The sequence below is a fragment of the Uranotaenia lowii genome, chromosome 3, assembly GCF_029784155.1.
Source record: "Uranotaenia lowii strain MFRU-FL chromosome 3, ASM2978415v1, whole genome shotgun sequence".
Taxonomy (NCBI): domain Eukaryota; kingdom Metazoa; phylum Arthropoda; class Insecta; order Diptera; family Culicidae; genus Uranotaenia; species Uranotaenia lowii.
The window spans coordinates 188,091,686-188,105,815 of record NC_073693.1 but is presented as its reverse complement, the minus strand read 5'-3'; the positions used below and the strand labels follow the sequence as shown (position 1 = coordinate 188,105,815).

General features: G+C 39.3%; 2 protein-coding genes across 2 annotated transcripts in view; both read right to left on the bottom strand.

Annotated features, from left to right (window-relative positions):
- LOC129751451 (ATP-binding cassette sub-family F member 2) overlaps positions 1-14,130 on the bottom strand; it is a 520,520-nt gene that overhangs the window by 445,416 nt on the left and 60,974 nt on the right. The window lies entirely within an intron of this gene.
- On the bottom strand, positions 9,381-12,938 carry LOC129752945 (uncharacterized). Its single transcript, XM_055748737.1, has 4 exons — positions 11,318-12,938; positions 10,146-11,241; positions 9,498-10,090; positions 9,381-9,388 (listed from the first exon to the last, which is right to left on the bottom strand). Exons 1-4 carry the CDS (start codon positions 12,936-12,938, stop codon positions 9,381-9,383), a joined length of 3,318 nt encoding a protein of 1,105 aa, XP_055604712.1.

Here is a 14,130-nt window from a genome sequence, read left to right as displayed (position 1 = left end):
TTATATTTATAAATTAAAAAAGCAGATTTGTCTCTTGCTGAATCTTTATTTTGAGTTTCAAAACGCTTCTGCTGAGTTTATTTAACAATTTCAAATTCTGCTTCGAATTTCTAGCTTAGAATCATTATTAGTTATGAGGTTTGTATTATAAGAAATTTAAAATAGTTTCCTTTGAATGCTTATTCATCTTATCACGAAAGCTATTTTAAAACCACATTTTTTAAGGAAGACTGTATAGATTTTGCCTTATATGTCTGACCATTAGTCATCGCTAGAGACTTTCAAATGGAAGCACAACCGACTGTCATAAGTCGTGAAAGGCCTTCAAAAATTTGCGCTTTTGTTGAAAAAGCAAGGCAAATGATGTTTCTGTTCAGAAGAACGAATAATTGCAAAGTAGTTCAATAAAAAAAATTATATTATTCATAAATTGCCATAAAAAATTAATAATATTAATTGATTTCAGCTGGTGGTACGACTCAAATTAAAAACGGTTTCCTTCTTTAATCTATGTTCCATCAAAAATGTTAGGTTATAAAAGGTTGATGTTTATTTTTAATATTTCTACTGTAATGATAACTGTAGTGATAATAGCACGACAATAACTATCCATAAACCTCTGCAAATCATCAATCAATAACCAATTTGGCAATGAATCAGTGTTACTTTAAGTGCGGCCAGCTGAAAAAATTTAAAAGTCAATTTGGCCCGTTGTTTTAAAGGGTTTCTCACCCCTGGAATAGCACATATCAACTAATGAGTTGGCATGGTAAGTTCTCGGTCGGGGGAGACTTTTTTCAGTTTACCCAAATTACTTATAATCGTTTATTGAGCTTTTTGCGGGGAAATCAAATCGTAAGAATCTTGTCAGTATAGATACAGTACCGTTCATAATTGTATGGAAATTTGAAGCACGCGCACTGTCACTTCGACTTTAAACTTCCATAACTTTTTACTCTGATGATATTTTTTGATCAAATTTTCTGCTTAAGATAGATCAATTATTACACTACTATAGGTATCACAAAATTTGAGCTCTCTAAAATTTGTGTGGCCTGAGATACAGTTATTCTACCAAAATAGGACTTTTTGGACTTTTACCATTAAAACTGCAATGTCTCAGAAACTACGCTGCGCTGTTTATTGAAATTTTGCTGAGTGATTGTTGAAACACAAAGTTAGCATGTCTGAAGTTATTGAAAAGTTCTCTCCATGGGATCAAAAGTTACACGAGGTGCAATATTTCAGGCATGAACTTGACAATGCGATTTCTATAGAATTTTGGACGCATGATTCCATAGAAAAATAATATTGTATGTTCAACAACCAGTTAATCTATTTAAATCAAAAACTTAAATCAGTAACGTGAGATTCTGAATTCAAAACAAACTGGATTATTTATTCCATTTTTTCTTTTATTTAATACTGTTGTCAAACATTTTTTAACTGATTTGTGGATGGAAAAGCAATTGTTCTCAAGAATCGTCCAAAATTCTATAGAAATCGTATTTTTAGGTTTATGTCTACTGTCTACTGTATATCGCCCCCACTTTGGTAGCTATAGATATGCTGTTTGGTTAGTTAAATACATTCATTTCATATGGTTTTTTTGTTAATTCTGTTATTTCTGTGATATATCTTTTTAAATATTTTCTGGGATAGTTCAATTTAACTTTATGTATTAGATTTAAAATACCGAATTTTTCAATAATTCTTTACTTGAATTTTAAATTTCAGATAATAGAGAAGCATTTAAAACTAATTGAGGCGCAATTTTCAATCTCCACCTCAGACGATTGATAAAAATCTAGCTATTTCCTCTAGGGCTTTGAAAGTGGACCACAGAATAGTTTTAACATTTTTTTGTTAAAACCAATTTTAAATATTTCTAGAAGCTCCAATGTGGTCTAGTTTAGTTTAGTCTAGTCTAGGAAAGATTTGTTCATATAACTGACTATATAATAATAATGTTCAATCAGTTGCCAGCATTGAAAAAAAAACTTGTCCGACTTGGAGATCGAACCTCGACCTTCGTGCAGAGGTGCAAATGAACGTTCAGCGCAAACGTCGTCGAGAAAAAGTCGCAAGCTGATTATTTCTTGAAAAGGTTAAGATCAGCTACGACGCCTAACTTGTGGTTGGAAAAAATGAACGCATCGCAACGACGCTGTGGCACGATTGGTTCAAATGACTGCATCTCTTAAGTTCATTCCGATGCTTTGCGAACAGTTCGCCTACTGATTTTAAGGCGACGTCAACCGAAGGATCCGTTCGTTTGAATTCATCGGGGATAAGTTCAAACAACCTTATCGAGATAGGGTCGTTTGAACGTTCAATTGAATGTTCACTTTTGAACGTTCAATTGAATGTTCGTCTGATGCGTTCGGCAGCCTAAGGCAAGACGCCGAGCCGTGTTTGGATGGGATGGATTATTGATATGGTGCATTGCTTGCGTGTGATGTTCGGTCGTCGCTCGACGATAGAGGGTGTCGGGTGTCTTGTAGCGCGCGGACGACTTGGTAAAGAGAATGAGGCGCAGCTACAGTTTCATTTAACGGTGCAATTTTACTGAATAAAATGCAAACCGCCCAACTACGGTTGGGCTTGTAAGGCTTGTAAGAGATTTTTTATTCTTTTTCATTCCATGTTAGGTTCAGAACTGAAGCAAACCGTCAAGACCCGCGAAATTTAATTCAAATTTTCAGATATCAGATTCAGATTTCAGATTTTAGATTTAGATTCCAGATTCAGATTTCAGATTCAGATTTCAGATTCAGATTTCAGATTCAGATTTCAGATTCAGATTTCAGATTCAGATTTCAGATTCAGATTTCAGATTCAGATTTCAGATTCAGATTTCAGATTCAGATTTCAGATTCAGATTTCAGATTCAGATTTCAGATTCAGATTTCAGATTCAGATTTCAGATTCAGATTTCAGATTCAGATTTCAGATTCAGATTTCAGATTCAGATTTCAGATTCAGATTTCAGATTCAGATTTCAGATTCAGATTTCAGATTCAGATTTCAGATTCAGATTTCAGATTCAGATTTCAGATTCAGATTTCAGATTCAGATTTCAGATTCAGATTTCAGATTCAGATTTCAGATTCAGATTTCAGATTCAGATTTCAGATTCAGATTTCAGATTCAGATTTCAGATTCAGATTTCAGATTCAGATTTCAGATTCAGATTTCAGATTCAGATTTCAGATTCAGATTTCAGATTCAGATTTCAGATTCAGATTTCAGATTCAGATTTCAGATTCAGATTTCAGATTTCAGATTCAGATTTCAGATTCAGATTTCAGATTCAGATTTCAGATTCAGATTTCAGATTCAGATTTCAGATTCAGATTTCAGATTCAGATTTCAGATTCAGATTTCAGATTCAGATTCAATTCAGATTCAGATTTCAGATTCAGATTTCAGATTCAGATTTCAGATCAGATTCAGATCAGATTTCAGATTCAGATTTCAGATTCAGATTTCAGATTCAGATTTCAGATTCAGATTTCAGATTCAGATTCAGATTCAGATTTCAGATTCAGATTTCAGATTCAGATTCAGATTCAGATTCAGATTCATTCAGATTCAGATTTCAGATTCAGATTTCAGATTCAGATTCAGATTCAGATTTCAGATTCAGATTTCAGATTCAGATTTCAGATTCAGATTCAATAATTCAGATTCAGATTCAAGAGATTCAGATTTCAGATTCAGATAATTTCAGATTCAGATTTCAGATTCAGATTTCAGATTCAGATTCAGATTTCAGATTCAGATTTCAGATCTCAGATTTCAGATTCAGGATTTCAGATTCATATTTTCAGATTCAGATTTCAGATCTGATTCAGATATCAGATTTCATCATTCAATTCAGATTCAGTTCTTTCAGGATTAAGGTTAAGATTAGTTTGGGGTAAGATTTTAGATTCAGGCCCTTGGAGCCAAAAGGGGTATAAGTGCAAAATGGAAAAATTGAGTTAACCATCTAGAACAAATCTTCCGACTGTCAAACATCATATGCTGTTTTAATCACAATTTCCTTTGTTTATTTCTTCTATGTTTGCTATGTTGAAATCCTGCTTACTGAAAATTACTTTTTGTTTCGGAGCCAAAGGGGTATAAGTGCAGACCCATTTGCTACCAAGTAATTTACTTATACGGTATAAGTTATACCCCTTTGCCACCAACCCTAACGTCATTTCCATTTAAAGTGTTCATTCCATCGGGATGAAAAAAATATGGAAATTAATGGGCATTTGAAAAGTAAATCATGTTAGAAATCTACCACAACAGTTAATCATTTCATTACATTTAGTGATAGTTCTGGTGAACAAAATATTACCAAATTTTTCATTTTTTCTATTCTAACCCCAATAAATGAATTCCAAATTTCTGATTTCGGTCTTAATCAAATGGTGTACGCCATGAATTTGGGACTCAATATATTTAATCATCAACTCATTAACTCATATATGTTAAACATAAACTCATATATGTAAAACATCAACTCATAATGAGCGGAAGTCCATTTCCAATCTGAAATCTGAATCTGAAATCTGAATCTGAAATCTGAATCTGAAATCTGAATCTGAAATCTGAATCTGAAATCTGAATCCTGAAATCTGAATCTGAAATCTGAATCTGAAATCTGAATCTGAAATCTGAATCTGAAATCTGAATCTGAAATCTGAATCTGAAATCTGAATCTGAAATCTGAATCTGAAATCTGAATCTGAAATCTGAATCTGAAATCTGAATCTGAAATCTGAATCTGAAATCTGAATCTGAAATTTGAATCTGAAATCTGAATCTGAAATCTGAATCTGAAATCTGAATCTGAAATCTGAATCTGAAATCTGAATCTGAAATCTGAATCTGAAATCTGAATCTGAAATCTGAATCTGAAATCTGAATCTGTAATCTGAATCTGAAATCTGAATCTGAAATCTGAATCTGAAATCTGAATCTGAAATCTGAATCTGAAATCTGAATCTGAAATCTGAATCTGAAATCTGAATCTGAAATCTGAATCTGAAATCTGAATCTGAAATCTGAATCTGAAATCTGAATCTGAAATCTGAATCTGGAATCTAAATCTAAAATCTGAAATCTGAATCTGAAATCTGAATCTAAAATCTGAATCTGAAATCTGAATCTGAAATCTGAATCTGAAATCTGAATCTGAAATCTGAATCTGAAATCTGAATCTGAAATCTGAATCTGAAATCTGAATCTGAAATCTGAATCTGAAATCTGAATCTGGAATCCTAAATCTAAAATCTGAAATCTGAATCTGAAATCTGAATCTAAAATCTGAATCTGAAATCTGAATCTGAAATCTGAATCTGAAATCTGAATCTGAAATCTGAATCTGAAATCTGAATCTGAAATCTGAATCTGAAATCTGAATCTGAAATCTGAATCTGAAATCTGAATCTGGAATCTAAATCTAAAATCTGAAATCTGAATCTGAAATCTGAATCTAAAATCTGAATCTGAAATCTGAATCTGAAATCTGAATCTGAAATCTGAATCTGAAATCTGAATCTGAAATCTGAATCTGAAATCTGAATCTGAAATCTGAATCTGAAATCTGAATCTGAAATCTGAATCTGGAATCTAAATCTAAAATCTGAAATCTGAATCTGATATCTGAAAATTTGAATTAAATTTCGCGGGTCTTGACGGTTTGCTTCAGTTCTGAACCTAACATGGAATGAAAAAAGAATAAAAAATCTCTTACAAGCCTTACAAGCCCAACCGTAGTTGGGCGGTTTGCATTTTATTCAGTAAAATTGCACCGTTAAATGAAACTGTAGCTGCGCCTCATTCTCTTTACCAAGTCGTCCGCGCGCTACAGACACCCGACACCCTCTATCGTCGAGCGACGACCGAACATCACACGCAAGCAATGCACCATATCAATAATCCATCCCATCCAAACACGGCTCGGCGTCTTGCCTTAGGCTGCCGAACGCATCAGACGAACATTCAATTGAACGTTCAAAAGTGAACATTCAATTGAACGTTCAAACGACCCTATCTCGATAAGGTTGTTTGAACTTATCCCCGATGAATTCAAATGAACGGATCCTTCGGTTGACGTCGCCTTAAAATCAGTAGGCGAACTGTTCGCAAAGCATCGGAATGAACTTAAGAGATGCAGTCATTTGAACCAATCGTGCCACAGCGTCGTTGCGATGCGTTCATTTGCAATCAAAAGTCGGCGTGCTATGTTCGCAAGCCGACGCTTCCGAAGATAAAGTTAGTTTGATCTGGTCGGGAAAAAGTCGAACGCTGCATGCAAAATGATGCGATGCTTTGCACCTCTGCCTTCGTGGTGAGAATCGAACACGCTACCACAAGACCACGCCTAGATGTTGTTCTAACTGAAACTAAAACTCGAAGTGCTGATTTGATTTTGAAAGCACATCAATGCACTTTTTGTGACTTACCAAATCCCGTATTGAGCACTTTTGTGCCCTTTATGTGACTTTAGTCCCGTATAAGGTACGTATAAATCACTTTTGCAACTTTCATGTTCGTTAATGAGTACATAAAGATCACTCATGGGAATTGGGCAAAACAAGTCACATACAACGTACATATTGATCACTTATGCAACTTTCAAGTTCATTATAGAGTACATAAAGTTCACTAAAGGGAATTCGGTAATTGATTCTCTTTGTAAGCCAATATGTAACTTTCGCTGCCTTCATTCAAGTAAAGAAAACGTTGAAAAATTCAATTGAGTCCGAAAAAAGTACTGTTATTAATGTTTTAAGCCTTGTGTGCTAAATGACATCAAAATAATAATTTTGGGGATGTTAAGATACGTAAAACCATAGTGATCAAAGTAACCCCGAAACATGAAATCAGGAATTGTAACAAACTTTTAGTTATAGCCATTAAGAGCAATGAAAATTTTGAAAATTTTTACCATGTCAAAATATTTTCAAGATTTTTGCGCGTTGTATTTTTTTACGGCACCGTTTTTATTTCAGCCGTATGTGATAGAAATATTGCTATTTTTACATCACTGCATGCGAAAATAGAACACGTGTTGTATAAAACTTGAATGCCGTAGATCTTGCAAATGTTTTTACATGGTAAAATTTTCAAAATGTGCTAATAGTGTCAAAATTTCTACCACTTTTTCCCTTCCAAAATATTCGAAAATTAATTGAAAAAGTGATCAAAAGTTCCCCCAGTTTACGGTATCTTAAAACCGAAAAAAACAACATATCAAAACGACAGTTGAAAAATATTTGAGTATTTTGGTTAGGTTGATGGGCTTTCAGTTTTTCGTTTATCAAAAACTACCAAGATTAAATTCCCAAAATTGACTCATTTTGATATTTTGAAGTGCGGTAAGTATATTTACCAACAAACTGGAATATATAGAACACCAAACTTCTCGGGAACCCGTTAACAGGCAATCGAATAGAAGAAAACTTCAAAATAATCTTAACATTAGACTGAATCAGTTCAACCCAAAAAACATATTTTTCAATGTGTATCAACATTATCACAAAATCAATTGTCATTTAAAAAAGAAAGCACTAATGTAACGAACCCTACATTTTTAGTTTTTTTTTTCTTATCATCTAATAGTTTTGCATAGTGTTATCAAAGTTCTTTATTTATTTAAAATAAAACCATTCACACTGTGAGGTCTTTGCGCAGCCTAAAACCTGACATACTTTTGCGAAATAAAAACAAATTGAATCACTCTACTACTTCACAACATGCGGAATTACAAACAAACCCTTCCACTTGCCTTGCACCTTTCCCATAGCATGCTTTGAAAGTTTTGGCACTGCACCCGTGGTGATTGTTTGCGCATTTCAAACAAAATCAGTCCAATAAAGAGCGATTATACTGCCTGATAGCAGAACGAACAAAACTGCACAACCGTGCACGAAATGGTCGAGTGCAGCAAATCGACACCTTCCAGTCCTACGGGCAAACCTCAGTCTTTCTGTGTTAGCTACGTGTTTGGCTGCTAGAAACGCTGTGCAAAATCAGGATCATAAAAATCAATAAACTTCAAAATAGGTGAATGTTTCTGGGGCTGCCACTCACATAGTTATAGAAAAAAAACTATAGAAGAAAACGGACGTTTGATCGGAAATGTTAAAGTAGTTTTTTTTTCTATCATATTTTAACATTTCCATATGAAACATCTGGTTTGTCAAGGTTAAAGAATTCGCAAAATAAGAATCAAGTTAAATGAGAACGAATCATTTCAGCACAATACATATTACCAAGTAACAAAAATTACTGGAAGCGTTTTTATGAATTCTACATTTTATTAAGCTGAAAATATGTATGTTAATGGGCATTTCGATATTTTCAAACACTTTCTGCATGCTTATCGTACTTTTCCGTTAATTTTCACATACAATCTTCTCATATTTAGATTGAATTGTTTTCTTCAGATCGACTTTGCGACTCACACGCCATGCGTAAAAATCACACATTGTGCTCCTCTGCCCTCAGCCAGGATTCGGCCAACGCAAAAGACACAATCCTGCAAATCCCAGCATGACTGCATTAAATTATTCATCCGTTTATTTGTTCCAGACAGCCAACAATGGCTCGAAAAAATAGATTGAGGGGAGAGTCTGGATCATCGTTTTACATCCTTACCCTGCTTTCGTCGATTTACAAATCCGGCGGAAAAGAAAGGGCAAACTGGTCGTGTAAGGTACATACATGCAGAAAGATTTGCAATATTCTATTATGGAAATCCATTCATTTCAATATTTGAAGAAAACAGCAAGAAAGCGAATAACCCGATTCTGCCATAGGAGAATCGCTGACATGAAAATCGGAGTCTATTATATAAACATAAGTAACAAGTGTACCCCGCTCAGGCGTAAAGTTGGTACAAATGTTGAACATATGGTGTTGATTTTTTAAAAAGCTTTGGAAGAACGCCGACTAGCTGGATACACATACTGGTTAAATTTGAATCACTCAGGAAAACTGAAAACGACATAGAAGGACAACCTTACTACAGTGTCAGCAATGATAATAGCTTTGCAATTTGTGGGAAAGCTGTCCGCATTATTTAAAAAGATGGCCTGCAATCACGTCATGGAACACGATTCATATATAAGCAACTAACGTGCAAAGAGAAATATTACAGTACGTTCTAATAAAGTTTTAATACCACAACCATGAATTGTCATTCTTTAAGTTCTTCGATCAGGGTAAAAACCTTTTAGGGATGAGTTCCTATTCCGTAATACACTTTTTTTAAATGATTGACGTTTAAAACGGTGGAAGTTTTAATAAATTCATCTATGTTATTTCATGGAATAAAAATGATACGCATTTCTGAATTACTGAGTTATTGATCTAGTTTAAGCAGCTGTTTAAAAGTTTGTTAAAAAAAATTAAACATATTATATTTAAAGGGTGATACGGTCAAAATTTGGTCAAGGGAAAACGCGTGTAAATCGGTGTGTCGAACTGCTCACTTTTGATGGACTCGTCCCAGCCTACAACACTTCGCCAAATCTCCTGCAACAGTATCTTCAGGAACATTAAGAAGTGCGCCAGTAGTCCCAGCGGATCGTAGATGGTCATCAGCGTGCTTAAGATCTGCCTTTTCGTTGGAACGATGTCACCTTGCAGCAGCTCGGCGTTGACTCTCGGAGGAATTTTGTAGGTAAACGTATCAGTCGCTGTACACCACCACATGCCAAGAACCTTCTCCGTGGCCATCTCGCCCGAAAGATTCAAACTCTTCTCCCCGGGACTCGCATCCAACTCCTGCAGCACTCGATTCGAATTTGATAGCCAGTTCCGGATCTCAAAGCCCGCTTCTGCGTGGACGTGCCGGACATCTTTCGCCAACTTTATCGCCTCTTCTTCCGTCTCTACGCTTGACAGCATATCGTCGACGTAGTGCTCCTTCACGATTGCTTCTACCGCTCGTGGAAACTCATCCTGGAACCGCTCCGCGTTGTAGTTCTTCACGTACTGCGCAGTACTTGGTGAACACGTCGCTCCGAAGGTCATCACTTTCGTAACGTAGACGTCTGGGCTGCGATCTTGCTCGCCGTCCGCCCTAAAAGAATCTCAAGCACTGTTGATCGAACCAGTTCATCAAGATCTGCAGAAACATCTCCCGAATGTCGCCGGTGATGGCTATACGGAACTCCCGGAAACGTTGTAGAACGAAGACCAAAGAGGTGAGATGATCAGGTCCCGTTAATAGAAATGAATTCAGGCAGAGTCCTAAGACTTTAGCTGCTGCGTCCCAAACCAAGCGCATCTTTTTCGGTTTATTTGGGTTGACAACCGGAAAGATTGGGAGATACCAAACCCGATCGAATTTCTCGGCTAACTGGTTCTTCGTCAGCTTCTCGATGTACCCGGCTCGTTCGTAATCCCGAATCTTCTCCTTCACCGCTTCAGCCAACGCCGGGTCCCGCTGCATTCGCTTCTCCAAACAGATCAGCCGTCTCATCGCCATCGGTTTGCTGTCCGGCAGTCGAACATCGTCACACCGCCAAAGCAGTCCGGTTTCCATTCGCTTGCCCTTCACACGCGTCAACGATTTCAGCAACTGCTCCGCTCGCTCGTCGTCCTTCGATAAGAGAGGTTTAACGGAACTCATTACTCCCGTGCTGTCTAGGGACATGTACGTTTTCACCATGTTATGAAGATCCGCGTCACTTTGCTCGCAGCACGGACACACGTGAATACTGTGGTGCGCTGTGAAGTTCGTCGTTGGATGAGATGTCGTAGAGCATGGTCCGAACACTATCCATCCTAGGCGTGTTCTAGCGGCAATCGGTTCGTCTTTGCCACCTTCCCTGCTGTCCAACGCCTGACCCAAACGGCAGTTATCTATACCGATGAGTATCCGCGGCCGAACGTTGTGATAAGAATCCGCTGATACGCCGTCCAGGTGCTCATACTCGGATGCTAGCTTTGCCATCTTCAACGTCTGCTGAGGTAGCGACAGATTCTCCACCGTGTGGACTATCGACAGTCGGTATTTCTCTCCACCGCGCGTTCCGGAAATGTCCAGAGGTAACATCACGGACTTCATCTCCTGTCGTTGATGATCTCCCGTCCAGCCTAGGCACAACGGATACGACTCTCCGTCCAGCTCCAACTCGTCTAGTAAGCTGTGCTCCATCAGCGTCGCCGATGAGCCTTCGTCCAAAAATGCGACAGTGCGAACGAGCTTGCCTCGTCCGTGTAGGATGACTGGAACGTAGCGGAAGAGAATCTTGCTGGCGTAACTGACGTGAGTGTTGCTGTTCGACAGGTGTTTCTGCCGCGCCTTGGGAATTCACTGTTGAGGAATTTTCTGCTCGCTGGTATCTGGAATCATCATGTAGCAGCTCATGATGCATGTATGAACAGCCGTTTCTTCCGCAAGCTTGCTTCACTGCGCATGCTCCGAAATGCTTCGCCAGACACTTCCGGCACAACTTGTTCTGCTTCTGCGCTGCCCATCTTGCCCCGATATCCAGGTCTTGAAACTTCCTGCATGATCCCACACTGCTACATCCTCCTTGGCAAATGACACACTGTTTCGACGCTGCTGGCTTCGTTGTATTTCTGGGGTACGTCGTAGAGGCCGTCGATCCTGCCGCCGCTTGACTGGAGCTGGATTGGAGGTGAACATGAACTTCCTCCTTCCGTATGCGCTTCTCAGGCTTGCTAGCGTACGCACTGATCGTTGATGGAATCGTTACCACGCACGCCGCTTCCACGAGTATCTCCAACCATTTGCTGAAGTCATCGAGTGTCACCGCCTGTAACGTTGAACGATGTTTCGCCCAGTCGAGCTTCACGGTTGATGGTAGTCTTTCGACGAGCTCTTGAAGAAGTGCTACGTTGCACAAGTGCTCGTTTAGTCCACTTGCCACGATCGTCGCACACATGTTCTGGACTGCAACACCGAAATCGATCAGAGTTCCTAACTTCTCCGTCTTCGGCGATGGCATTTCCCGAATCTTGCAGACTAGCGAGTGGACGATAACTTCCGGCCGCCCGTACAGCGTTTTCAACGTCCTAATGACACCTGCAAGTCCCGCTGGATGCAGTAACCGGCTTCGAACGGTCTCGAGGGCTCTCCCCTTCAGGCTACGCTGGAGTCGAAGAAGGTTTTCTTCGTCGCTGAAACCGCACATCCTGGTACTGCTTTCGTACGTCGAAATAAAAAGAGGCCACTCTTCCGGATTGCCCGAAAACGTAGGCAGCTCTTTCGTCACTGCGTGCCGCGCGGCCAGTTGACTTCGGCTGAGCTCGTTGGGATCGGAATCGAATACGTTGGATCGACTTCTGTTGATTTCCATCGCCCGAATTCGCTCCTCAAGAGTCCTCGTTTGCTGATCCTGCTTCTTCGACATCTCCGCGAGCTGCTTTTCCATTTTCTCCATCGCCATTTTCACTTCATTCGATGACCGGTTGTTCGTTCCTCCTACAGTCGTCGAATTTGCAGACGGTGGAGCGGTCGGAATGCTCAACTCCTCGCGAATTTCTCTCTCTCTGGCTTCCATACGACGATCAAACTGGATCTTGAGATCTGTCACCACAGACTCCAACTGACGATCCTTTTCTGTAAGCAGCGCCTGGTACGTACGCTGCTGTTCTTCAAACTTTGCCTGCATCTGGTCCAACTTCTTCTGGAATTCGCTGAGTTGTTTAGCTTGCTCTTGTTCGCCCGTCAATTTTGGATCCGTTCCATTTCCTGCAGGATTGATGTTGACCGATGAGATTTGATCTGTCCGTTTTGCCACGCACGCTGAACAACTCCAATCTACCTCCTCGATGTCTTCATTCACACCCACGCACTTGAAATGGAACCACGATCCACAATCGTCGCAGCTAACCATCCGACTATCGTCCGGATCCCGGCACATACCACAACTCACACTTGGCTTCTTTGGCGCCATAATTCCAGCTTCCCCGATCACCATAAACGAATTTTTTAAAATGTTTAGTGTCCCTTCAGTGTATCGTTACAGGATCGGATGTGGGAATACTGTTTCTTGTGTGTTTGGTACTTATTTTTTATATTAGACGCTTAAGGCACACTTCCTTTTTTGTTTCCAGAACAGCAGCTACGCTTACTATCCGTACTATTAGTTTGTAAGGATTACCACCGTACTATTAGATGTAAGATTCACAATAACCGCAATAGGCTTCACTTATTGCAAACTAGAACGTACTATTAGCTTTATTATATTATAAATTAGTAATAATTATCGACTTCTCGGGCGAACACGTTTCTTCAGTCGATAGTCTTCAGTTCACTCTTTTCTTTCTCCTATCACTGACGTTTCGTGCGGACAAGGTGTGATACAGCGGTACCTACCGTCGCTGTGGTTGAGTGTGTTGGTGCGGCGCGACCCAGTGCGAAAAAACGGTATAACACATGGTTGCGACACGGTGAAATCGTTTATTTGAAAAATCAAATTAAATTTCTTTTTCAAGTTAAATTAGTAGAAAATTCAGAAAAATATTCAATTAGACTTCCGCTTTTCCAAATCCGAATTGCCGGGCCTTACGCCTAACCCCTGCCATCAGCTTTTGTACAGCCACCTTGTCCACCTTCTTCGCCGCAGAAAGCCAGTTTGCATTGAACTGCTGCTCGTCCTTAGCAGTTTTTTGGTCTTCTTTAGGTTCCGCTTGACAATAGCCCAGTATTTCTCAATTGGGTGGAGCTCTGGCGTGTCTTGTTCTTGGGAACCACCTGCACGTTGTTGGCGGCGTACCACTCCATGGCCTTTTTACCGTAATGGCAAGATGCCAAATCCGGCCAAAACAATACGGAACAACCGTGTTTCTTCAGGAAAGGCAGCAGACGTTTATTCAAACACTATGAAAATGGTGCTTTTCAAGCCACAGGTACAGATGGCTTGCCAACCCAGATATGCTATTTGTAGTAGGCTTTGACGTAGGTTTCGTCGTCCATTACCACGCAGTCAAACTTCGTCAGCATCGTCGTGTACGGCCTCCGGGATCGCGCTTTGGCCGTCGTATTTTGTTTATCATCGCGATTTGGAGTCACTACCTTCTTGGGGGGCGTTCAAATATTACGTAACGCAATTTTTGAGCATTTTCAACCCCCCCTCCCCCCTACGT

Coding starts and splice junctions, on each gene's coding strand:
- LOC129752945 (XM_055748737.1), bottom strand. CDS start 12,938: ATGGCGCCAAAGAAGCCAAGTGTGAGTTGTGGTATGTGCCGGGATCCG. Junction 11,242..11,317: donor CTCAACAGTGAATTCCCAAG/GCGCGGCAGAAA, acceptor GCTACGTTCCAG/TCATCCTACACGGACGAGGC. Junction 10,091..10,145: donor ACCGGCGACATTCGGGAGAT/GTTTCTGCAGAT, acceptor AGATTCTTTTAG/GGCGGACGGCGAGCAAGATC.